Below are 25,633 nucleotides of genomic sequence, written 5' to 3' on the forward strand. Positions count from 1 at the left end.
AAACAAATATATTTGAGATTCTTCAAAGTAGCCACCCTTTGCCTTGATGACAGCTTTGCATACTCTTGGCATTCTCTTAACCAGGAATGCTTTTCCAACAGTCTTGAAGGAGTTCCCACATATGCTGAGCACTTGTTGGCTGCTTTTCCTTCACTCTGCGGTCAAACTCATCCCAAACCAGCAGAAGTAACTCTGGGACTTCCTTTCCTGTGGCGGTCCTCATGAGAGCCAGTTTCAACATAGCGCTTGATGGTTTTTGCGACTGCACTTGAAGAAACTTTCAAAGTTCTTGAAATTTTCCAGATTGACTGACCTTCCTGTCTTAAAGTAATGGACTGTTGTTTCTCTTTGCTTATTTGAGCTGTTCATGACATAATATGGACTTGGTCTTTTACCAAATAGGGCTATCTTCCAGCAGCATACCACCCTGCATCCTACTGCTGGCTTGCTTCTGAAGCTAAGCAGGGTTGGTCCTGGTCGGTCCCTGGATGGGAGACCAGATGCTGCTGGAAGTGGTGTTGAAGGGCCAGTAGGAGGCACCCTTTCCTCTCGTCTAAAAAAGAAAATATCCCAATGCTCCAGGGCAGTGAGTTAGGACATTGCCCTGTATAGGGTGCCAACTTTCAGATGGGATGTTAAACGGGTGTCCTGACTGTCTGTGCTCACTAAAGATCCCATGGCACTTATCATAAGAGTAGGGGTGTTAACCCCTGGTGCCCTGGCTAAATTCCAAATATGGCTACCTAATCATCCCTAGCTTACAATTGGCTCCTCTCCCCAGGTTGTTGCTGTAAATGAGAATGTGTTCTCAGTGAAATAAGGGTTAAAATAATAAAAATTCTATATACCATATATATTTATTTACCAATATTTAATTTTTAACAAGGCACACCTGTTAATTGACACGCATTCCAGGTGACTACCTCATGAAGCTGGTTGACAGAATGCCAAGTGTGCAAAGCTGTCATCAAGGCAAAGGGTGACGACTTTGAAGAATCTCAAATATAAAATATATTTTGACTTGTTTAACGCTTTTTTGGTTACTACGTGATTCTATATGTATTATTTCATAGTGTTGAGGTCTTCACTATTATTCTACAATGTAGAAAATTGTAAAAAAAAAAGAATTAAAACCCTTCAATGAGTAGCTGTGTAAAAACTTTTGACTGGTACTGTATGTTTGAATTTTTTGAATGGTGGATTTTTTTATGCCACCTTTATTTAACTAGGCAAGTCAGTTAAAAACAAATTCTTATTTACAATGACGGCCTACTCTGGACAAACCCTAACCCGGATGATGCCGGGCCAATGGGTCCCTATGGGACTCCCAATCATGGCCGGTTGTGATACAGCCTGGAATCGAGCCAGGGTCTGTAGTGACACCTCTAGCACTGAGATGCAGTGCCTTAGACCGCTGTGCTTGTCTAAAATGTAAAGTACTTTTAACAACATTCATGACAGCTAGTAGAAACAGTTTACTTCAAGCCATTTCCTCTTTGTTTGAAGTTTTCCATTCTGACAGATGTGCAGCACAGTTAGTTCTTTCTCATGATAATCTCTGTTTCTTGTCACCCAGCTTGTATTTTGACATGTAAAAGCCTTCCTTCCTCTCACCCATCTGACCGTTTTAAAAAGCAGCAGGAACTTGTACCACATTTATTTAGGGCTGTGACAGTCATGGAATTTGGGATGACTGTTATTGGCCAGCCAAATGACCGTGGTCACTGTAATAGCCGTTAGAATAGCATGTGTTGCCATAGAAATACAAATAATAGAACGGGTGTCCCCGTTCAAGCCAATGATGACATAATAGGTGGATTGACAGGCATTGCGAGTGTAGTAAAAAAGCAAAGCAGGTAGTAAAAGCAGGAAGCGTACCCATCAATATTTGCTGCATTGTCTCAGGTCAGATGGTGACGCAACCGATTTGTCTTGTAGGACGTAGAACTCGTATTCAAATTTGAATATTGAGCATCCACTGACTTGCCTAGTTAAATAAAGGTAAAATAAATATAAATTTAATGTGTGACAAATTCCTACAACCCTGGCAGATTCTTACACTAGACTCTCAGAAACATTTTATGGCCTGGACAGACCACGAAGGATTAATCACCAAAGGATTTCTTGCTAGTTGCACAGAATCTTGAGTAGAATGTGATCGACTCACATCTCAATTATTGAGGTTCCTCTTTGACTGCTATAGGACTGCTATAGGACTAAAATACAATTAGATAGCCAAGGGAATCTTAAGTTGAATGATACGTTAACTTAATACTAAAAGAGGCCTAGTCTGATTGTGGGGTCATGAAAGAATTTATCTGTACTTTGAATGAGAGGGCAGAAAAATATACTATGGTCAAAATCCTGACTTGAAATTCATGTACACCAAGTCGGGATTTCCGTTCACGCCATTGAATGTTGTGTTCAAGAATAACTGGAGGACAATGCACTCCCTAAAATGTCATATCCACAAAGAGAAGTGCTTATGATGCAGTAGCAATGGAGACGGGTCAAAGAGAAACGGCAGAAAGTAAAGACACATAAAAATGGAGGGGGAGATGCAGATGGAAATACAGGGATATTGATGGGGAAACGTCACATTGTGTCACATAACAAAAAGGCAGGACTCTCAGGAGATGCAAAAAGGTAAAACAGTCTGTAGGTTGACCACTTACCAGCACCCCTTTGATCCACCCGAACTTGACCGCTCCCTTAGGCTCGGCCGCCTCCTTGGCTGCGGCCTCCTCGGCCGGTGACAGCTCATCCCCGTTGGCGAAGCCATCCTCAAATGGCTCCTGTAAACAAAATGAGACCGACCGCTATGGTCAGCATGCACAATGGAGAAAGACATCTGACTAACAATATCTCTGAATTCAACTGTGGTTCACCCATGTTTATTCATTTCTAGAAACAATCTACTACATTTGTATTTTACAGAACATTTATTCTCTCACACAGACACTGATTAATCTGTCCTCGTATCGGCTGGAGAAGGTCAAACACAGGAAGCATCCCTCCTGTGCAGAGACAATGCAGTGACGTGGGTGGCTGTCCCACCAAGTCAGTCTCTCAGGGCCCACCAATACAAGTTGTTCCATCTATGTGTCCCAGGACGCTCCCAGCCTGCAGCTCCCCGACTCACTCCCTGTCACGAACTCTAACCTCCTGCGCCTCAACCTGTTGTTTCCAAAGTCCTCTTTCCTTTTTATTCATAAGTGCTTCTGTCAACGCCTGCTACCAACTAGCCAGCGAGCTAGAAAAGTTGCAATGGAGCCCTGGAATAGCTAACAAACGTTTCCAGCACTGTAGAAGCTGTGTCTATTACGTTCGTCCTGGCCAATAGACAATCCGGTGTTCCAATTAGGCAATTGTTTGCCTGCGTATGATTACAGGATTGAAGTGGCTATCCTTAGCTAGAAATGTCAATTCTGTGCACACTTATGGTGAAAACACAAATTGGAACATTCTCGTTCTCAACTCCTGTGGCTGGATGTCGAGCGGGCCTGATGGTTGTTTCCTTGCCTTGCCATCTGTCTTTTTCCCGAATGGCCTGTGCGCCCTGGAACTTGCTTGCCAAGGATGTCGTCTCCATCTGCTTCTCCTCCATCTTGTAGTGGAGTAGACAGAGAACATCAAGAGGATTGTTCCAATCAGTGCTGGTCTTATGTCACAAGACGTGGAATCCAAAGGCAGCGGCATGATGCTAAACGGACTGGAGAGTCTGCGAGATGTTCGAGCAGATTGACATAAGGAATAGTTTCGCTGCACTTGTGCATGATCTACCTGTGCCTTCATCACTGGGATTGAATGTGCAACGGTTGTGCTGACTTCAACTACGCTGACTCCAGATGGGCACTGCCTGCTACGGGGGATCTGGTCCCATCGCCGGGAGTATCGGGTGTATGCTTTCCTGCTTATCGTGGGCCCGTTAAAGGGTCAACTAATTGTGTGAGGGGTGGGAATGGGCGGATTTATCCATTCCCATCTCCAGCCGTTGTATTGGGCTGTTCAATGGTGAAAAATGTCTCAGTCCCTGGAGCAAAATCGTTGTACTCTCCAGGAAAACGAGAACAGGTCATCAATAAGCTGCTCCCAGACATTATAAACCTGCATCAGGACATCAATAATCTGCTCCCAGACATTATAAACCTGCATCAGGACATCAATAAGCTGCTCCCAGACATTATAAACCTGTATCAGGACATCAATAACCTGCTCCCAGACATTATAAACCTGCATCAGGACATCAATAACCTGCTCCCAGACATTATAAACCTGCATCAGGACATCAATAAGCTGCTACCTAACATTATGAACCTGTATCAGGACATCAATAACCTGCTCCCAGACATTATAAACCTGCATCAGGACATCAATAAGCTGCTCCCAGACATTATAAACCTGCATCAGGACATCAATAATCTGCTCCCAGACATTATAAACCTGCATCAGGACATCAATAACCTGCTCCCAGACATTATAAACCTGCATCAGGACATCAATAAGCTGCTCCCAGACATTATAAACCTGCATCAGCACATCAATAACCTGCTCCCAGACATTATAAACCTGCATCAGGACATCAATAAGCTGCTACCTAACATTATGAACCTGTATCAGGACATCAATAACCTGCTCCCAGACATTATAAACCTGCATCAGCACATCAATAAGCTGCTCCCAGACATTATAAACCTGTATCAGGACATCAATAACCTGCTCCCAGACATTATAAACCTGCATCAGGACATCAATAAGCTGCTCCCAGACATTATAAACCTGCATCAGGACATCAATAAGCTGCTACCTAACATTATAAACCTGCATCAGGACATCAATAATCTGCTCCCAGACATTATAAACCTGCATCAGGACATCAATAAACTGCTACCTAACATTATGAACCTGTATCAGGACATCAATAACCTGCTCCCAGACATTATAAACCTGCATCAGGACATCAATAAGCTGCTCCCAGACATTATAAACCTGTATCAGGACATCAATAGCCTGCTCCCAGACATTATAAACCTGCAGCAGGACATCAATAAGCTGCTCCATAACATTATAAACCTGCATCAGGACATCAATAAGCTGCTCCCTAACATTATAAACCTGCATCAGGACATCAATAAGCTGCTCCCAAACATTTTAAACCAGCATCAGGAAATTGAGTCTATCATAGTTCACGTGGGATTCAATGGCATTATGAAGGGCAGCTCAGAACAGCTGAAGATGGATTTTAAATAACCGATTGAGTCTCTCCTTGACACCAACAAACACCCTATAATATCTGGCCCTGTGCCCTCCCTAAATCGTGGCATTAAATGTTTCAGCCAACTTTTATCCCTCTATAACTGTCTATGAGACTATTGCAGCTCTGTGGGTGCAACATTTACTGACAATTTTGAAACCTTCTGGAAACAAAGATCGTTTTATAAGGAAGATGGGATCAGCCTGTGTTGAGACAATGACTTATCAATGACTTATCAATGACTCAAGCCCAGCTCATTTAATCGATACCATTGTGTTGCTCAGTTGTCATAATACTTCTGCAAATGTACCGACACAAATGTAAGTAAAGTAATGTAAGTAAAGTAATTTATGTCCCTCTAACTGCCCTGAATGCCTCTGCTGATCCTACAGCTATTGTATGCAGTAATCATGTGCCTACAAACCAGATTTACTGTTAGCACTGAGGCGATGTAACCTAGTAGGAAGTCCAGTGTGCGCATCTCACCCTGTACTAACATAAATAACATGAGCATGTCTACTTCTGCTAAGCTTCCCAGTAAAGCAATGAAAACAATCAAGCATCCCAGAAAAGTGCTCAAAATAGCCCACGTTAACCTGTAACTTACGAAACAAGGTTCTCTCATTTATATTGAGAACCACATTCCTGTAAAGCTTAGAGAGGATCTCATGTTAAATACTGTTGAAGTAATATGGCTACTTAAATGACATTTTGGGCAAAAAGGCAAACTCAACTACATCATTCATTGAATCAGATGGCTCATTCATCACAAAACCCACTGATATTGCCAATTACTTTAATGATTTTTTTAATTGGCAAGATTAGCAAACTTAGGTGTCACGTTCTGACCTCTATTTCTGTTGTTTTGTATTTATTTAGTATGGTCAGGGCGTGAGTTGGGTGGGCAGTCTATGTTTGTTTTTCTGTGTTTTGGGGCATTTCTATGTTTTCGGCCTAGTATGGTTCTCAATCAGAGGCAGGTGTCATTAGTTGTCTCTGATTGAGAACCATACTTAGGTAGCCTGGGTTTCACTGTGTGTTTGTGGGTGATTGTTCCTGTCACTGTGTTTGGTGTCACGGGATAGGACTGTTTTGCGTTTTCACATTTCTTGTTTTTGTTAGTTTGTTCATGTGTAGCGATTTATTAAAACATGAATAACCACCACGCTGCGCTTTGGTCCGCTTCTCTTCCTCCTACAGACGAACGCCCTTACAGAATCACCCACCTACCAAGGACCAAGCGGCGTGGTAAACAGAGGCTGCAGCAACAGCAACAGCAGGAGAAGCGACTGGTGCAGCAGGAGCAACAGCAGCAGCAGCAAAGGCAGCAGCAGGAGGAGCAACAGCAGCAGCAGCAGAAGCAGCAGTGGGAGAGGCTGCACTACTTGGAGAGATGGACTTGGGAGGAGATTCTAGACGGGAAAGGACCCTGGGCAGAGCCAGGAGAATATTGCCGCCCCAAGGCCGAGCTGGAGGCAGCAAAAGCAGAGAGGCGGCATTATGAGGAACTAGCACGGCAGAGCGGATGGAAGCCCGAGAGTCACCCCCAAAAATTTCTTGGGGGGGGGCACAGGGGGAGTGTGGCAGAGTCAGGAGTCAGACCTGAGCCAACTCCCCCCGTTTATCGTGAGGAGCCAAGGAGGAGCTCAGAACCAGAGCTGGTGTGGGAGGTGAGCGAAGCAGAGACTGTGAAGGAGTTAATGGGGAAATTGGAGGAGAGTGATATGAGGGACTTGCTGGTTTGGTGCATGAGGCACGACATTCGCCCGACGGAGCGTGTCAGGGATTTAATGGCACCGGGGTCAGCTCTCCATACTCATCCTGAGGTGCGTGCGAGGGGTCTGGTGAAGACTGTGCCAGCCTCACGCACCAGGCCTCCTGTGCATCTCCCTAGCCTTGCACGTCCTGTGCCATCTCAGCACTACAGTGCTCCTAGCAGTGCTAACTGTGGCGGGCGTGGTGCTGGTCAGGCACCGTGTTATGCAGTTGTGCGCACGGTGTCCCCAGTACGCGTGCTTAGCCCGGTGCGCTACATCCCAGCTCCCCACATCTGCCGGGCTAGGGTGAAGATCCAGCCAGGGCGGTTGGTGCCAGCCCTGCTCTCAAGATCTCCAGTACGCCTTCACGGCCCGGTCTATCCGTCACCACCTCCACGCACCAGCCCTCCGGTGGCAGCCCCCCGTACCAGGCTGTCTCTCCGGCCCATCCTTACAGGGGCTTCCTCCTCTCCAGCGCTGTCGGAGCCTCCCGCCTGTCCGGCGCCTCTGCCGGAGCCTCCCGCCTGTCCGGCGCCTCTGCCGGAGCCTCCCGCCAGTCCGGCGCCTCTGCCGGAGCCTCCCGCCTGTCCGGCGCCTCTGCCGGAGCCTCCCGCCTGTCCGGCGCCTCTGCCGGAGCCTCCCGCCTGTCCGGCGCCGCTGCCGGAGCCTCCCGCCTGTCCGGCGCCTCTGCCGGAGCCTCCCGCCTGTCCGGCGCCTCTGCCGGAGCCTCCCGCCTGTCCGGCGCCTCTGCCGGAGCCTCCCGCCTGTCCGGCGCCGCTGCCGGAGCCTCCCGCCTGTCCGGCGCCGCTGCCGGAGCCTCCCGCCTGTCCGGCGCCGCTGCCGGAGCCTCCCGCCTGTCCGGCGCCGCTGCCGGAGTCTCCCGCCTCTCCGGCGCTACCAGGGCCTTCCTTTTCTCCAGCGTTGCCGGAGCTTCCCGTCTGCCCAGCGCCAGCTGAGCTTCCCGTCTGCCCAGCGCCAGCTGAGCTTCCCGTCTGCCCAGCGCCGCCAGCGCCGCCCGTCTGCCCAGCGCCGCCAGCGCCGCCCGTCTGCCCGGAGCCGCCAGTGCCGCCCGTCTGCCAGGAGCCGCCAGTGCCGCCCGTCTGCCAGGGGCCGCCAGTGCCGCCCGTCAGCCAGGGGCCGCCAGTGCCGCCAGTCAGCCAGGGGCCGCCAGTGCCGCCAGTCAGCCAGGGGCCGCCAGTGCCGCCAGTCAGCCAGGGGCCGCCAGTGCCGCCAGTCAGCCAGGGGCCGCCAGTAAGCCAGGGGCCGCCAGTGCCGCCAGTCAGCCAGGGGCCGCAAGTAAGCCAGGGGCCGCCAGTGCCGTCAGTCAGCCAGGGGCCGCCCGAGCAGCTGCCCCTCTGTCCAGAGCAGCTGTCGCCCCTCTGTCCCGAGCTGCTGCCGCCCCTCTGTCCCGAGCAGCTGCCGCCCCTCTGTCCCGAGCTGCTATCGCCCCTCTGTCCCGAGCTGCTATCGCCCCTCTGTCCCGAGCTGCTATCGCCCCTCTGTCCCGAGCAGTTGTCCCTCTGTCCCGAGCAGTTGTCCCTCTGTCCCGAGCAGCTGCTTCACCTCTGTCCCGAGCTGCCCCTCTGTCCCGAGCAGCCCCTCTGTCCAGTGGGGTCATTGAGAGGGGTGGTCATGGTGAGTAAGCCAGGGAGGCGGAAAATAAGGCGGACTAAGACAATGGTGAAGTGGGGTCCGCGTCCCGCGCCAGAGCCGCCACCGCGGACAGACGCCCACCCAGACCCTCCCCTATAGGTCAAGGTTTTGCGGCCGGAGTCCGCACCTTTGGGGGGGGGGTACTGTCACGTTCTGACCTCTATTTCTGTTGTTTTGTATTTATTTAGTATGGTCAGGGCGTGAGTTGGGTGGGCAGTCTATGTTTGTTTTTCTGTGTTTTGGGGCATTTCTATGTTTTCGGCCTAGTATGGTTCTCAATCAGAGGCAGGTGTCATTAGTTGTCTCTGATTGAGAACCATACTTAGGTAGCCTGGGTTTCACTGTGTGTTTGTGGGTGATTGTTCCTGTCACTGTGTTTGGTGTCACGGGATAGGACTGTTTTGCGTTTTCACATTTCTTGTTTTTGTTAGTTTGTTCATGTGTAGCGATTTATTAAAACATGAATAACCACCACGCTGCGCTTTGGTCCGCTTCTCTTCCTCCTACAGACGAACGCCCTTACAAGGCATGACATGCCAACAACAAACGCTGACACTACACATCAAAGAATAACTGATGATATTATAAAAAGACAAGCATTGTAATTTTGAATTCCGTAAAGTGAGTGTGGAAGAAGTGAAAAAAATAAAATAGTTGTCTATCAACAACGACAAGCCACCGGGGTCTGACAGCTTGGATGGAAAATTACTGAGGATAATAGCAGATGATATTGCCACTCCTAATTGCCTTATCTTCAATCTAAGCCTTCCAGAAAGTGTGAGCCCTCAGGCCTGGGGGAAGCTAAAGTAATTCCACTACCTACCAATCACCCTTTTACCAACCCTTGGTAAACTTTTGGGAACAATTGTGTTTGACTAGATACAATGCTAAACCCAGCAACAACAAAAAAAGAAACATCGTCTCACTGTCAACTGCGTTTACTTTCAGCAAACTTAGTGTAAATATTTGTATGAACATAAGATTCAACAACTGAGACATAAACTGAGCAAGTTCTACAGACATGTGGCTAACAGAAATGGAATAATGTGTCCCTGAACAAAGGGATAAAGGGCATAAATCCAAAGGCATGTGTTTCTAGGGAAAACAGAGTAGAATTCAAATATAAACTCTGAAAAAATAAAAACGTCCTCTCACTGTCAACTGCGTTTATTTTCAGCAAACTTAACATGTGTAAATATTTGTATGAACATAACAAGATTCAACAACTGAGACACAAACTGAACAAGTTCCACAGACATGTGACTAACAGAAGTGAAATAATGTGTCGCTGAACAAAGGGGGGGTCAAAATCAAAAGTAACAGTCAGTATCTGGTGTGGCCACCAGCTGCATCAAGTACTGCAGTGCATCTCCTCCTCATGGCCTACACCAGATTTGCCAGTTCTTGCTGTGAGATGTTACTCCACTCTTCCACCAAGGCACCTGCAAGTTCCCAGACATTACTGGGGAGGGATGGCCCTAGCCCTCACCCTCCGATCAAACAGGTCCCAGACATTCTCAATGGGATTGAGATCCGGGCTCTTCGCTGGCCATGGCAGAACACTGACATTCCTGTCTTGCACGAAATCACGCACAGAACGAGCAGTATGGCTGGTGGCATTGTCATGCTGGAGGGTCATGTCAGGATGAGCCTGCAGGAAGGGTACCACATGAGGGAAGATGATGTCTTCCCTGTAACGCACTGCGTTGAGATTGCCTGCAATGACAACAAGCTCAGTCCGATGATGCTGTGACACACCGCCCCAGACCATGACGGGCCCTCCACCTGCAAATCAATCCCACTCCAGAGTACAGGCCTCGGTGTAATGCTCATTCCTTCGATGATAAACGCGAATCTGACCATCACCCCTGGTGAGACAAAACCGCGACTTGTCAGTGAAGAGGACTTTTTGCCAGTCCTGTCTGGTCCAGCGACGGTGGGTTTGTGCCCATAGGTGACGTTGTTGCCGGGGATGTCTGGTGAGGACCTGCTTTACAACAGGCCTACAAGCCCTCTGTCCAGCCTCTCTCAGCCTAATGCGGACAGTCTGAGCACTGATGGAGGGATTGTGCGTTCCTGGTGTAACTCGGGCAGTTGTTGCCATCCTGTACCTGTCCCGCAGGTGTGATGTTCGGCTGTACCGATCCTGTGCAGGGGTTGTTACATGTGGCCTGCCACTGCGAGGACGATCAGCTGTCCATCCTGTCTCCCTGTAGCGCTGTCTTGGGTGTCTCACAGTACGGACACTGCAATTTATTGCCCTGACCACATCTGCAGTCCTCATGCCTCCTTGCAGCATGCCTAAGGCACGTTCACGTAAATGAGCAGGGACCCTGGGCATCTTTCTTTTGGTCTTTTTCAGAGTCAGTAGAAAGGCCTCTTTAGTGTCCTAAGTTTTCATAACTGTGACCTTAATTGCCTACCGCCTATAAGCTGTTAGTGTCTTAACGACCGTTCCACAGGTGCATGTTCATTAATTGTTTATGGTTCATTGAACAAGCATGGGAAACAGTGTTTTAACCCTTTGCAATGAAGATATGGAAGTTATTTGGATTTTCACTAATGATCTTTTAAAGACAGGGTCCTGAAAAAGGGACATTTCTTTTTTTGCGGAGTTTAATTTACTGTAAACAAATTGACAGACTTTCAGCACGCTTATAGGGAAGGACATTAATCAAGCATTGCACTCCTAAATATTTCATAAACTAAAATAATTGTATTGGGAACAAATCATTCACTAAACCCTAAACCTCAACTAAATCTTGTAATAAATAATGTGGAAAATGAGGTGACTGCTTGGAGTAACACTGGATTGTAAACTGTCATGGTCAAAACATATTGATACAACAGTAGCTAAGATGGGGAGAAGTCTGTCCATAATAAAGCACTGTTCTGCCTTTTTAACACTATCAACAAGGCAAGTCCTACAGGCTCTAGTTTTGTCACACCTGGATTACTGTTCAGTTGCCACAAAGGGAACTGAACAGTAACAGAACATGGCAGCACGGTTGGCCCTTAAATGTACATGAATAACATGAATAATAGGCTCAAAGTGGAAGAGACTTCATCACTACTTGTTTTTGTAAGAATTGTTGACATGCTGAATGCACCAAGGTGTCTGTTTAAACTATTAGCACACAGCTCGGACATCCATGCATACCCACAAGACATACCAGGCACACAGTACTACATAGAGCCATGGCTACATAGAAATCTAGTCCACATCAGGTAACTGATGCAAGCAGAAGAATCAGATTTTAAATACAGATAGAAATACAAAACTCATTTTATTGGCCACATACACATGGTTAGCAGATGTTATTGCGAGTGTAGTGAAATGCTTGTGCTTCTAGTTCTGACAGCGCAGCAATATCAAACAATTCCGCAACAAATTCCGAATACACACAAATCTAAGTAAAGGAATGGAATAAGAATATATAAATATATAGATGAGCAATGTCAGAGCGGCACAGGCTAAGATGCAATAGATAGAATACAGTAAATACATATGAGATGAGTAATGCAAGATATGTAAACATTATTAAAGTGACTGTTCCATTTATTAAAGTGGAGATTGATTTCAAGTCTGTATGCAGGCAGCAGCATCTATGCTCGTGATGGCTGTTTAACAGTCTGATGGCCTTGAGATAGAAGTAGTATTTCAGTCTGTCGGCCCCAGCTTTGATGCACCTGTACTGACCTCGCCTTCTGGATGATAGTGAGGTGAACAGGCAGTGGCTCGGGTGGTTGTTGTCCTTGATCTTTTTGGCCTTCCTGCGACATCGGGTGCTGTAGGTGTCCTGGAGGGCAGGTAGTTTGCCCCCGGTGATGCGTTGTGCAGACCGCACTATCCTCTGGAGAGCCTTACGGTTGTGGGCTGAGTAGTTGCCGTACCAGGCGGTGATACAGCCCGACAGGATGCTCTCAATTGTGCATCTGTAAAAGTTTGTGACAAGCCAAATTTCTTCAGCCTCCTGATGTTGAAGAGGCGCTGTTGCACCTTCACCACACTGTGTTGGTGGACAATTTCAGTTTGTCAGTGATATGTACGCCGAGGAACTTAAAACGTTTCACCTTCTCCACTGCTGTCCCGTCGATGTGGATAGGGGGGTGCGCCCTCTGCTGTTTCCTGAAGTCCAAGTCTCCTTTGTTTTGTTGACGTTGAGTGAGAGGTTGTTTTCCTGACACCACACTCCTAGAGCCCTCACCCTCTTCCTGTAGGTTGTCTCGTCATTGCTGGTAATCAAGCCTTCCACTGTTGTGTTATCTACAAACTAGATGATTGAGTGGGAGGCGTGCATGGCCACGCAGTCGTGGGTGAACAGGGAGTACAGTATGGGGCTGAGAACACACCCTTGTGGGGCCCCAGTGTTGAGGATCAGCAAGGTGGAGATGTTGTTTCCTACCCTCACCACCTGGGGGTGGCCCGTCAGGAAGTCCAGGACCCAATCGCACGGGGGTGGTTGAGACCCAGGGGCTCAAGCTTAATGATGAGCTTGGAGGGTACTATGGTGCTGAATGCTGAGCTATAGTCAATAAACAGCATTCTTACAGGTATTCTTGTAGGTATTCCGCTTGTCCAGATGGGATAGGGCAGTGTGCAGTGTGATGGCGTTTGCATCGTCTGTGGACCTATTGGGGTGGTAAGCAAATTGAAGTGGGTCTAGGGTGACAGGTAAGGTGGAGGTGATATGATCCTTGACTAGTCTCAAAGCAATTCTTGATGACAGAAGTGAGTGCAACAGGGCAATAGTAATTTAGTTCAGTTACCATTGTATTCTTGGGTACATTCTTGGGTACCCTTGCAAGGCCGGCAGCCTTGCAAGGGTTAACACGTTTAAATGTCTTACAGTCCACAGTTCTTGGTAGCAGGCTGCATCGGTGGCACTGTATTATCCTCAAAGCGGGGAAAGGTGTTTAGTTTGTCTGGAAGCAAAACGTTGATGTCTGCGACGTGGCTGGTTTTCCTTTTGTAATCCGTGATTGTCTGTTAACCCTGCCACATATGTCTCATTTCTGAGCCGTTGAATTGCGACTCCACATTGTCTGTATACTGACATTTTCCTTGTTTGATTGCCTTGTGGAGGGAATGACTACTCTGTTTGAATTCTGCCATATTCCCAGCCGCCTTCCCATGGTTAAATGCGGTGGTACACACTTTCAGTTTTGAGCGAATGCTGCCATCTATCCACAGTTTCTGGTTAGAGTAGGTTTTAGTCACAGTGGGTACAACATCTCCAATGCACTTCCTTATAAACTCACTCACCAAATCAGCGTATACGTCAATATTGTTCTCTGAGGCTACCTGGAACATATACCCAACAAATCTTGGAGCGTGGATTCCAAATTGGTTAGACCAGCGTTGAATAATCCTTAGCACGGGTACTTCCTGTTTGAGTTTCTGCCTATAGGAAGGGAGGATCAAAATAGTTGTGGTCAGATTTGCCGAAAGGAGGTGGGGGAGGGCCTAGTATGCATCGTGGAAGTTAGAGTAACAATAGTCCAGTGTTTTTCCAGCGCAACTGCTACAGTGGATATGCTGATAGAATTTAGGTAGCCTTTTTCTCAAATTTGCTTTGTTAAAATCCCCAGCTACAATAACTGCAGCCTCAGGGTATATGGTCTCCAGTGAGTCCAGTGAAGTTCCTTGAGGTCCGTCGTAGTATCGGATTGGGGGGGATATACACAGCTGTGGCAATAATCAAAAGTTAATTCTCTTGGGAGATAATATGCTCGGCATTTGATGGTGAGGAATTCTAGGTCAGGTGAACAACAGGACTTGAGGTCCTGTATGTTGTAACAATTACACCGTAAGTCATTAATCGTGAAACATACACCCCCCCGCCTTTCTTCCCAGAGTGATGCACTGAGAATCCAGGTGGCTGTACTGACTCCGACAGCATATCCCGAGAGAGCCATGTTCTGTCAAACAGAGTACGTTACAATCCCTGATGTCTTTCTGGAATGCAACCCTTGCCCTGATTGTCAACTTTGTTATCTAGGGGCTGGACATTAGCAAGTAATATACTCGGAAGCGGTGGGTGGTGTGCACGCCTCCGAAGTCTGACCAGAAGACTGCTCTGACTCCCTCCACTCCAGCCACGTTGTTTTGGGTCGGCCTCTGGAATCAGTTGGGTGGTGCGGACAAAGGATTCACTTCGGGAAAGTTGTATTCCTGGTCGTAGTGCTGGTAAGTTGACGCCGCTCTGATATCCAATAGTTCTGTATCCCAGCTGTATGTAATAACACAAGATTTTCAGGGCTAACAATGTAAGAAATACATTAAAAAACTAAATACTGCAAAGTTTCCTAAGGAAAAAAAGAAACGATGCAGCCATCTCTGTCGGCGCCATTTTTCTCACCTTATGGAACAGCGGGGAGAGTAGAGACACACACACACACAATTAAATGTTTTAAATGTAACCTTTATTTCACTAGGCAAGTCAGTTAAGAACACATTTTTATTTACAATGACGGCCTACACCAGCCAAACCTGGACGGCGCTTGGCCAATTGTGCACTGTCCTATGGGACTTCTAATCACAGCCGGATGTGATACAGCCTGGATTCGAACCAGGGACTGTAGTGATGCGTCTTGCACTGAGATGCAGTGCCTTAGACCGCTGCGCCACTCGGGAGCCCCATACACATGATAAGACACGCACACTACACACACGTACACATGGATGCTGTATTGCAGATATGAGATAGTTGAGGAGTGATCCTGAGGGAAAACACTTCCTGCTTTAGGGGCACTGAACAAAAGGCCGATCCCAAACAACATTTACACATGTATAGTAGTGATGAGGAAAACAATTTGATTGGTTACATATCGACAATATCGCAATATTATTCTTTCACTTGTTGGCTGTACCTGCACCAAAACTCAAAACTGTTTTTTCTTCTTAGCTTGTTCTCAATCTTCTTTTTAAATAGGGAGCCAATTTGTTTTCAGCAGTTTTATTTCCCTGACTGATCAAAACTTGTTTTCTCGTGTTCTCTCTCTCTGCAACAGACATATGGTGATCAATATGTTTGGAATATCGAATTGCAATAAAATCACAGTATCGAATTGCAATACATATAGAATCGCGAGAATCCCAATACATATTGTATCGGCACCAAAGAGACAATATCGTATTGTGAATAAGCCCACTCGCGGTGTGGAAAAAGAAGTGACCATCGCCTTGCATGCAAACGTCCGTCAGGCTGTGCGCTCACTAGGGCACTGACATTCTGCCAGGGTTCGATGCACCACTCAGGCCCAGAGAGAGGGCCAGACAGCAGAGTCATGCTTAGCCACGGTTCCATAGTCTCTGTTTTGGGAGGATTTTAAATAAACATAGGACAAGGATACATTTAATAAAAACTATGTATGGGTGACCTTGGGTTCATTGATCAGTCCGCAGTCCGCAGCGTGACCGTGTTGCAGAACAGATACAGGCAGGCTGATACAGCAGGGGTATTTGCCCTTCATATTCAGTTATCAGGACAGTGATTTTTGCCCAGCTCCGGGAACTTTGCAACATAGACTCATCATGCTAGTTACCGGATGGATTTGTTGGCCAGCATTATAAAGTTGCAAAACAAAGCGCCTCCATCCCACAATCATTAATTTAATTTGCCTTAAACTTACATCCTGCCCTTTAATCATCAATGGACATAGTTACTCACTTTTAACTGTTTGTGACGTTATGCTGCAATAGCTACTATCGCACAATGTAGAATGACTTCAAATGTTCTACCTGTAAGATCACTAATTTAATTTTTTCAACAAAGTAATGTATATTGTATTAAATGATGGATGAGAGAGTCATACAAATGAGATTAAGCTAGATGTGATCTATACTCACTCCATGCGTCACCTGCAGCAGTTTGCACTCTGTACACATCTCTTGAGGAAAAGTGAAGAGGGGAGCATCCCCTTCTCACACCACACTTTCCCTTGGGGTCTTATGCCTTCTTTCTCAGCATTCTGAGCTCCTCACTCAAGGACAACCCCCTTCCCACCACCTCTCATTTGTCTTGGCAACCCCTGTGCTGACTGAAGTAGCACTGAGTTGCACTCAGCCACTTAAACAGAATAGCCTACCACGAGTGTTTGTGTATTATCTGATGGGAAAGAGGATTCTGTCAGAAAGCTCTGACGCCATCACACAAAATGTAATCCCCCCTTTGGGTTTTGAGTATACAGAGATTAAACAGCTGCTGGGAGGGATGAAAACTACGGGGGAAACTGTACCATCTACTCTAGCATGTCAGGTAGGTAAACTGAGGTCTAGTTCAATTACAATGGGTATATAAATAGGTGTATAAATTATACAAGAGATCGGCACCTCTGGCATGTACCCCAGCATATGAAGGGTTGGGTTGTGTGGATAGGAGGGCGGGGCTCAGCATTTGCTTCACCAAGGCCATCTGTCAACAGGTGCTCCCTGCCTGCGTCTCCTAACAATGACTTGGCATCCTCGATGGGGTCTGGCGGTGGCAAGTACACTGGGCTATTGGAGGAGATGAGAGATTCAAGGAAATTAAAAAAGGCTCGGTATAGTCGGTTGGCTCGGGTGTCGGTTGGCTCGACCAGGGAGGCGCTGCCAGGGGGCAGGTGAAAGGGGGAATGTGGGTGACCAGGGAGGCGCTGCCAGGGGGAAGGTGAAAGGGGGAATGTGGGGGACCAGGGAGGCGCTGCCACGGGGGAGGTGAAAGAGGGAATGTGGGGACCAGGGAGGCGCTGCCAGGGGGCAGGTGAAAGGGGGAATGTGGAGGACCAGGGAGGCGCTGCCAGGGGGCAGGTGAAAGGGGGAATGTGGGTGACCAGGGAGGCGCTGCCAGGGGGCAGGTGAAAGGGGGGATGTGGGGACCAGGGAGGCGCTGCCAGGGGGCAGGTGAAAGGGGGAATGTGGAGGACCAGGGAGGCGCTGCCAGGGGGCAGCTGAAAGGGGGAATGTGGGTGACCAGGGAGGCGCTGCCAGGGGGCAGGTGAAAGGGGGAATGTGGGGACCAGGGTGGCGCTGCCAGGGGGCAGGTGAAAGGGGGAATGTGGAGGACCAGGGAGGCGCTGCCAGGGGGAGGTGAAAGGGGGAATGTGGGTGACCAGGGAGGCACTGCCAGGGGGCAGGTGAAAGGGGGAATGTGGGGACCAGGGAGGCGCTGCCACGGGGGAGGTGAAAGGGGGAATGTGGGTGACCAAGGAGGCGCTGCCAGGGGGCAGGTGAAAGGGGGAATGTGGGGACCAGGGAGGCGCTGCCAGGGGGCAGGTGAAAGGGGGAATGTGGGGGCCAGGGGGCAGGTGAAAGGGGGAATGTGGGGGACCAGGGAGGCGCTGCCAGGGGGGAGGTGAAAGGGGGAATGTGGGGGACCAGGGAGGCGCTGCCAGGGGGCAGCTGAAAGGGGGAATGTGGGTGACCAGGGAGGCGCTGCCAGGGGACAGGTGAAAGGGGGAATATGGGGACCAGGGAGGCGCTGCCACGGGGGAGGTGAAAGGGGGAATGTGGGGGACCAGGGAGGCGCTGCCAGGGGGGAGGTGAAAGGGGGAATGTGGGGGCCAGGGGGGAGGTGAAAGGGGGAATGTGGGTGACCAGGGAGGCGCTGCCAGGGGGGAGGTGAAAGGGGGAATGTGGGGGACCAGGGAGGCGCTGCCAGGGGGGAGGTGAAAGGGGGAATGTGGGGGACCAGGGAGGCGCTGCCATGGGGCAGGTGAAATGGGGAATGTGGGTGACCAGGGAGGCGCTGCCAGGGGGCAGGTGAAAGGGGGAATGTGGGGACCAGGGAGGCGCTGCCAGGGAGCAGGTGAAAGGGGGAATGTGGGGGCCAGGGGGCAGGTGAAAGGGGGAATGTGGGGGACTAGGGAGGCGCTGCCAGGGGGGAGGTGAAAGGGGGAATGTGGGGGACCAGGGAGGCGCTGCCAGGGGGCAGGTGAAAGGGGGAATGTGGGGGACCAGGGAGGCGCTGCCAGGGGGGAGGTGAAAGGGGGAATGTGGAGGACCAGGGAGGCGCTGCCAGGGGGCAGCTGAAAGGGGGAATGTGGGTGACCAGGGAGGCGCTGCCAGGGGGCAGGTGAAAGGGGGAATGTGGGGACCAGGGAGGCGCTGCCAGGGGGCAGGTGAAAGGGGGAATGTGGGGGCCAGGGGGCAGGTGAAAGGGGGAATGTGGGGGACCAGGGAGGCGCTGGCAGGGGGGAGGTGAAAGGGGGAATGTGGGGGACCAGGGAGGCGCTGCCAGGGGGGAGGTGAAAGGGGGAATGTGGGGGACCAGGGAGGCGCTGCCAGGGGGCAGGTGAAAGGGGGAATATGGGGGACCAGAGAGGCGCTGCCAGGGGGGAGGTGAAAGGGGGAATGTGGGGGACCAGGGAGGCGCTGCCAGGGGGGAGGTGAAAGGGGGAATGTGGAGGACCAGGGAGGCGCTGCCAGGGGGCAGGTGAAAGGGGGAATGTGGGGGCCAGGGGGCAGGTGAAAGGGGGAATGTGGGGGACCAGGGAGGCGCTGCCAGGGGGGAGGTGAAAGGGGGAATGTGGGGGACCAGGGAGGCGCTGCCAGGGGGGAGGTGAAAGGGGGAATGTGGGGGACCAGGGAGGCACTGCCAGGGGGCAGGTGAAAGGGGGAATATGGGGGACCAGGGAGGCGCTGCCAGGGGGCAGGTGAAAGGGGGAATGTGGGGACCAGGTGTGGACAAGCATAGGGAGAGTGGGATGAACAGCAAAGGTATTGAGCTATAAGAGACTCTACTACTGCCTCAATAGGTCTGCCTAGTCAGACTGCTGTAAGTAACCAGCTTCCTCTAAAACAAAAGGAGCTAGCCTCAGCTATGATGATAGCAGTGAAATTAGAATTTGGCAGTCACCAGCTCACACAGAAGACATCCTCATAAAAAGCAGACAAACTAAAACGCTTGGTATTTGCTCTCAACAAAGGAGGACGAGATCAGGAAACTAACAAACATTATCCATGCGTTCCACCATTAGGTCATAGCACATACAATAGATGAGCTCCTTGTCAGGGGCAAGGCTCAGAGCCTCAGGAAGTGAGTCATGCATCCCATCTCACTCTCATCCCATCTAATTCTCTACTCCAGCTTCAGAATAAAAGATGATCTTGAGTGTTGGTTAGCTCATCCTAGTCTGGGACTATTGATTCTTCAGACTTCACTACAGCAGCATTGCATTACCCAGCCTTTCAGTGAGTCTAAAAAGTAACTACATTCTATAGGGGTTTTACAAAGCTGGTAAAAAACTCACACATCTAAACCCCATGGCCATTTCCTCTAATCACTTTTGGGACGCTAACAACTAGAGCTGGAAAACTTACCAGCACCTTGTTGACTAGGAGCACAGTCTTCAGATATAAACGGGACCTTGTCAGTCAAGTACAGTGCCGTGAAACAATATTTGCCCACTTTGATTTTCTCTCATTTTGCATACAGTGCCTTCGGAAAGTATTCAGACCCATTGACTTTTCCACATTTTGTTACTTTACAGCCTTATTCTAAAATGTATTTACTAAAAACAAATCCTCAGCAATCTACACACAATACCCCATAATGACATCACAATACCCCATAATGACATCACAATACCCCATAATGACATCACAATACCCCATAATGACAAAGCGAAACGGGTTTTGACATTTTTGCAAATATTTATTTTCTCAAATACCTTATTTACCAATGTATTTAGATCCTTTATTATGAGACTCGAAATTGAGCTCAGGTGCATCCTGTTTCCATTGATCATCCTTGAGATGTTTCTACAACCGAATTGGAGTGCACCTGTCCCACAGTTGAAAGTGCATGTCAGAGCAAAAACCATGCCATGAGATTGAAGGAATAGTCCGTACAGCTCGGAAACAAGATTGTGTCAAGACACAGATCTGGGGAAGGGTACCAAAACATTTCTGCAGCATTGAAGGTCCCCAAGAACACAGTGGCCTCCATCATTCTTAAATTTGAAGAAGTTTGTTGTGTTGAGAGATGGAAGAACCTTCCAGAAATACACTCAGGTCTTTATGGTAGAGGGGCCAGGCAGAAGCCACTCTTCAGTAAAGAAGAGTTTGGAGTAAAAGGCACCCAAAGACTCTCAGACCATGAGAAACGAGATTACTTGGTCTGATGAAACCAAGCTTGAACTCTTTGGCCTGAATGTCAAGCGTCACGTCTGGAGGAAACCTGGTACCACCCCTACGGTGAAGCATGGTGGTGGCAGCATCATGCTGTGTGGATGTTTTTGTGCCAAGCTTATAGCGTCATTCCCAAGAATACTTGAGGCTGTAATCGCTGCCAAAGGTGCTTCAACAAAGTACAGAGTAAAGGGTCTGAATACTTATAGAAATGTATTGTCAGTTTATCATTTTTTTATGCATTTGCAAAAATGTATTAACCTGTTTTTGCTTTGTAATTATAGGGTATTGTGTGTAGATTGATGACAAAAAAAACATTTTAAGTGCATTTTTTTAATAAGGCTGTATCATCAAAATGTGCAAAAGTCTGAATACTTTCCGAATGCACTGCATGTTTGTCTCTGAATGACACCTAATATTAGATAAATGGAACCTGAGTGAACAAATAACATTTTGATAATTCATTCATGTATTTTATAAACAAAGTTATGCAACTCCCAATGCCCCTGTGTGTAAAAGCAATTTCCCCCTTATACTAAATAACTGGTTGTGCTACTTATAGCTGCAACAAAACGCTTGTTGATCGGTCTCTCACGTCGCTGTGGAGACATTTTTCCCACTCTTTCATGCAGAACTGCTTTAACGCAGGGGGTTTTGAGCTGCTTGTTTCAGGTCCTGCCACAACATCACAGTAGGGTTTAGGTTTGGACTTTCACTAGTTCATTTTAAAACTTCAAATGTGTTGCTTTTTTTGCCAGACATAACGTCCAAAAAGTTCAACGTTTGACTCATCTGTCCATAGAACCTTCATCCAGGAGTCTGAAGATTGCAAAAATGTAAGCAGTTCAGCGACTTGTGGGATTTTTAGCATGAAAGTAGTTATTCATGAAAGAGTGGGCCAAAATTCCTACACAGCAATGTGAGAGAATTATCAACAACTACAGGAAGTGTTTGGTTGGAGTCATTGCAGCTAAAGGAGGCACAACCAGTTATTGAGTATAAGGGGGCAATTACTTTTTCACACAGGGGCATTGGATTTTGAATACCTTTGTATATTAAATCAATAAAATAAGTATCAAAATGTTGTGTTATTTGATAACTCAGGTTCCCTTTATCTAATATTTGGTTTTGGTTGAAGGTCTAATAATATAAAGTGTCAAAATAAAGAGGAAATCAGAAAGGGGCAAATACTTTTTCACAGCACTGCACATATTGAATGTTAACAGATAGTGAATTAAATTAACCAATGATGATATCTTGATAGAGCAGGTGGTTGGAGTGTCAATTACGTTGAAGATGCTAATCCCTGTGCACATTATAGGCAAATTCTGTCCTAATTGAGCATTTCATGGGAACAGTCATCCCATTATGGGCAGCAGGTAGCCTAATGGTTAGAGCGTTGGTCCAGTAACCGAAAGGTTGCTAGATCGAATCAACCAACTGACAAGGTAAAAATCTGTCGTTCTGCCCCCTGAACAAGGCAGTTAACCCACTGCTTCTAGGCCTTTGTTGTAAATAAGAATTTGTTCTTAACTGACTTGCCTAGTTAACAAACCTCCAAACTAGCTTCAATGCCATATAACACTCCTTCTGTGGCCTCCAACTGCTCTTAAACACTAGTAAAACTAAATGCATGCTTTTCAACCGCTCGCCCGACTAGCATCACTACTCTGGACGGTTCTGACTTCACATTAAGCATCTCCAATCCAAAATTAAATCTAGAATCGGCTTCCTTTTTCACAACAGAGCCTCCTTTACTCGCGCCGCCAAACACCCTCATAAAACGAACTATCCTACCGATCCTCGACTTCGGCGATATAATTTACAAAATAGCCTCCAACACTCTACTCAGCAAACTGGATGCAGTCTATCACAGTGCCATCCGTTTTGTCACCACAGTCCCATATACCACCCACCACTGCAACCTGTATGCTCTAGTCGGCTGGCCCTCACTACTGGCCCTCACCAAACCCACTGGCTCCAGGTCATCTATAAGTCTATGCTAGGTAAAGCTCCACCTTATCTCAGCTCACTGGTCACGATAACAACATCCACCCGTAGCACGCGCTCCAGCAGGTATATCTCACTGGTCATCCCCAAAGCCAACACCTTCTTTGGCCGCCTTTCCTTCCAATTCTCTGCTGCCAATGACTGGAATGAATTGCAAAATCGCTGAAGCTGGAGACTTATATTTCCCTAACTAACTTTGAGCAGCTAACCGATCGCTGCAGCTGTACATAGCCCATCTGTAAATAGCCCACCCAATCTACCTACCTCATCCCCATATTGTTTTTATTTACTTTTCTGCTCTTTTACACACCAGTATTTCTACTTGCACATCATCTGCACATCTATCACTCCAGTGTTAATTTGCTAAATTGTAATTACTTTGCAACTATGGCCTATTAATTGCCTTACCTTTCCATTTGCACACACTGTATATAGACTTTCTTTTTTTTCTACTGTATTATTGACTGTACGCTTGTTTATTCCATGTGTTACTCTGAGTTGTTGTTTGTGTCGCACTGCTTTGCTTTATCTTGGGCAGGTCGCAGTTGTAAATGACAACATAAAGGTTAAATAAAAAAAATTGCAGACTTTCATGTTACTTTAATATGGTGACAACGATGTAGGCTGTGTAGCGGTTTGGCTTGGAAATTATTTTTTTGCAAGGTTACATACAGCCGATGTGTTGTGCATTGAAGTCCACAAGCGAACGGACAAGGTGAGTGGAGCATGCATAGAAGGAATACAATGTGGCTGCTATGAAAGTGAACTGTGTTTTCTCGTGATCAGGGGTTTATTCATTCTGCCGATTCGGTTGAAAATCGTCTCTTAAATTGAACAAAAATGGAGATAAACATACCTGAATTTGTCCAATAGAAACTATTGTTTGCAACTGTTTGACTAATGATTACACCCACTATCAGCTAGATTCAGGCAAGAGAGTGCAAGTCAGTATTGAATGTCAGTCTGTCCGTGTGTCACTGTCTGTCGCCTCAAAATTATCTCGATCTGTGTGCACCTACTGTTACGGTCAACTAGGTGTGGTGGGTGGAATCAGGCGCAGAGAGGTTCAGTCGTTTCTTCAAATGTATTCCCCAGCACAACAAAACAGTCACGCCGACACATATATATGTTGCCAGTCCAAAAACAGGACAAACTAGTCCGGAGAATAAATACACAAAAATAAAATCACACCATCAAACCCAGAGTAACAAAGACAAGCCCGCACAAATACCCAGCGGGCCTAGTGCCCTTAAATACCCTACAAACAACCTAATACTAAACAGGTGTACCCAATTACCTAATAACCCAAAACAAACGGAAAGGGAATCGATGGCAGCTAATAGGCCGGTGACGACGACCGCCGAGCACCGCCCGAACAGGAAGAGGCACCATCCTCGGCGAGGTTCGTGACACCTACGTTGTAAACTTTCATTCATAGGTTAGGTTGTAGCAACCTCATGATGGGTATAGGGGAAATTCGAGTGTCATGTAGTAAGTAGCCTAAACCTATAACTGTTACATTGAACTGGGTAAATGAAATATGAATGGTGCCGTCTGCGTAGAGGTGGATGAGGGAATCACTCGCAGCAAGAGTGACATCGTTGATATATATATAGAGAAAATAGCTAATAGAACTAATGCGTTAGTAAATCCACTTCATTCATGCAGTAACGTAAATGTACAGTCAGTAAGCAGTTACACCGGGGGGCCCCGGTGGCAATAAATGAGTAATACCAAAAGCTTACATTGACTTGGAAGAGTTCCAGTGTTGTGTTGGATAGTCATAGCCAGCTAGCTAACATAGCATCCTTCTGTTTGAGCAGGGTGTTTCAGTAAGCTGGACTTGCTAGCTGCATTTGCTAAGTAAGTGAAACTGAAAAAAAAAAGACAATCTATTTTTTTCTCTATTGCTTCTCCTTAATTTTGGAGAAAAAAAAAATGTGTTCAACTATTGTCTCTCTCGGAGTCAACTACTCACCACATTCTATGCACTGCAGTGCTAGCTAGCTGTAGCTTATGCTTTCAGTACTAGATTCATTCTCTGATCCTTTGATTGGGTGGACAACACGTCAGTTCATGCTGCAAGAGATCTGATAGGTTGGAGAAACTCCCCCGGAAGTTGTCATAATTAGTGTGTAAGTCTTTGGAAGGGGGTGAGAACCATGAGCCTCCTAGGTTTTGTATTGAAGTCAATGTACCCAGGGGAAGACGGCAGCTAGTTGTCCTCTGGTGCTACCCTACAAAGTGCTGTTGAGGCTACTGTAGACCTTTGCAAAATAGTGTGTTTAATTCAATTGTTTGGTGATATGTTTAGTATAGTTTTATCTAAAAAGGAAAACTTTAAAAATGTTTTACAAGTTAACATTTTCATGAATTTCAAGTTGTCTTCCCCTTCCTCCTTCAAGGAGCCTCCACTTATGTCGGTCTATATATGTAAGGCTTCTAAACTGAGATTCCCCCAAGTTTGTATCAAAAATACTGGCAAAGTGATGGTCTGGACCCAGATCTGTTGGCAAGATAACACAAACCGATCTGGGACCAGGCTAGCAAAGTGATACTGTGTCTAATAGAGGTTGACCAATTAAGATTTTTCAACGCCGATACCAATGAATAAATGTTTTTATATATATATATATTTGTAATAATGACAATTACAACCATACTGAATGAACACTTTTACTTTAACTTAATATAATACATACATTTGGTTTAAATAGGGCGGTAGCCTAGTGGTTAGAGCGTTGGACTAGTAACCGAAAGGTTGCAAGTTCAAACCCCCGAGCTGACAGATCTGGGTTAACTGCCCCCGTACAGGCAGTTAACCCACTAGGTTAACCCACTAGGCCG

At 47.4% G+C, this 25,633-nt stretch overlaps 1 protein-coding gene across 1 annotated transcript in view; it reads right to left on the reverse strand.

Annotated features, from left to right (window-relative positions):
* The window catches only part of LOC139387785 (solute carrier family 12 member 2-like), a 77,880-nt gene that overhangs the window by 11,982 nt on the left and 40,265 nt on the right, over positions 1-25,633 (reverse strand). Inside the window, exon 2 of the mRNA XM_071134025.1 lies at positions 2,676-2,795. Within this exon, the coding sequence (XP_070990126.1) occupies positions 2,676-2,795 (120 nt within the window). The remainder of the gene's footprint in view (positions 1-2,675; positions 2,796-25,633) is intronic.

This window comes from Oncorhynchus clarkii, chromosome 29 (assembly GCF_045791955.1).
Source record: "Oncorhynchus clarkii lewisi isolate Uvic-CL-2024 chromosome 29, UVic_Ocla_1.0, whole genome shotgun sequence".
Classification (NCBI taxonomy): Eukaryota; Metazoa; Chordata; class Actinopteri; order Salmoniformes; family Salmonidae; genus Oncorhynchus; species Oncorhynchus clarkii.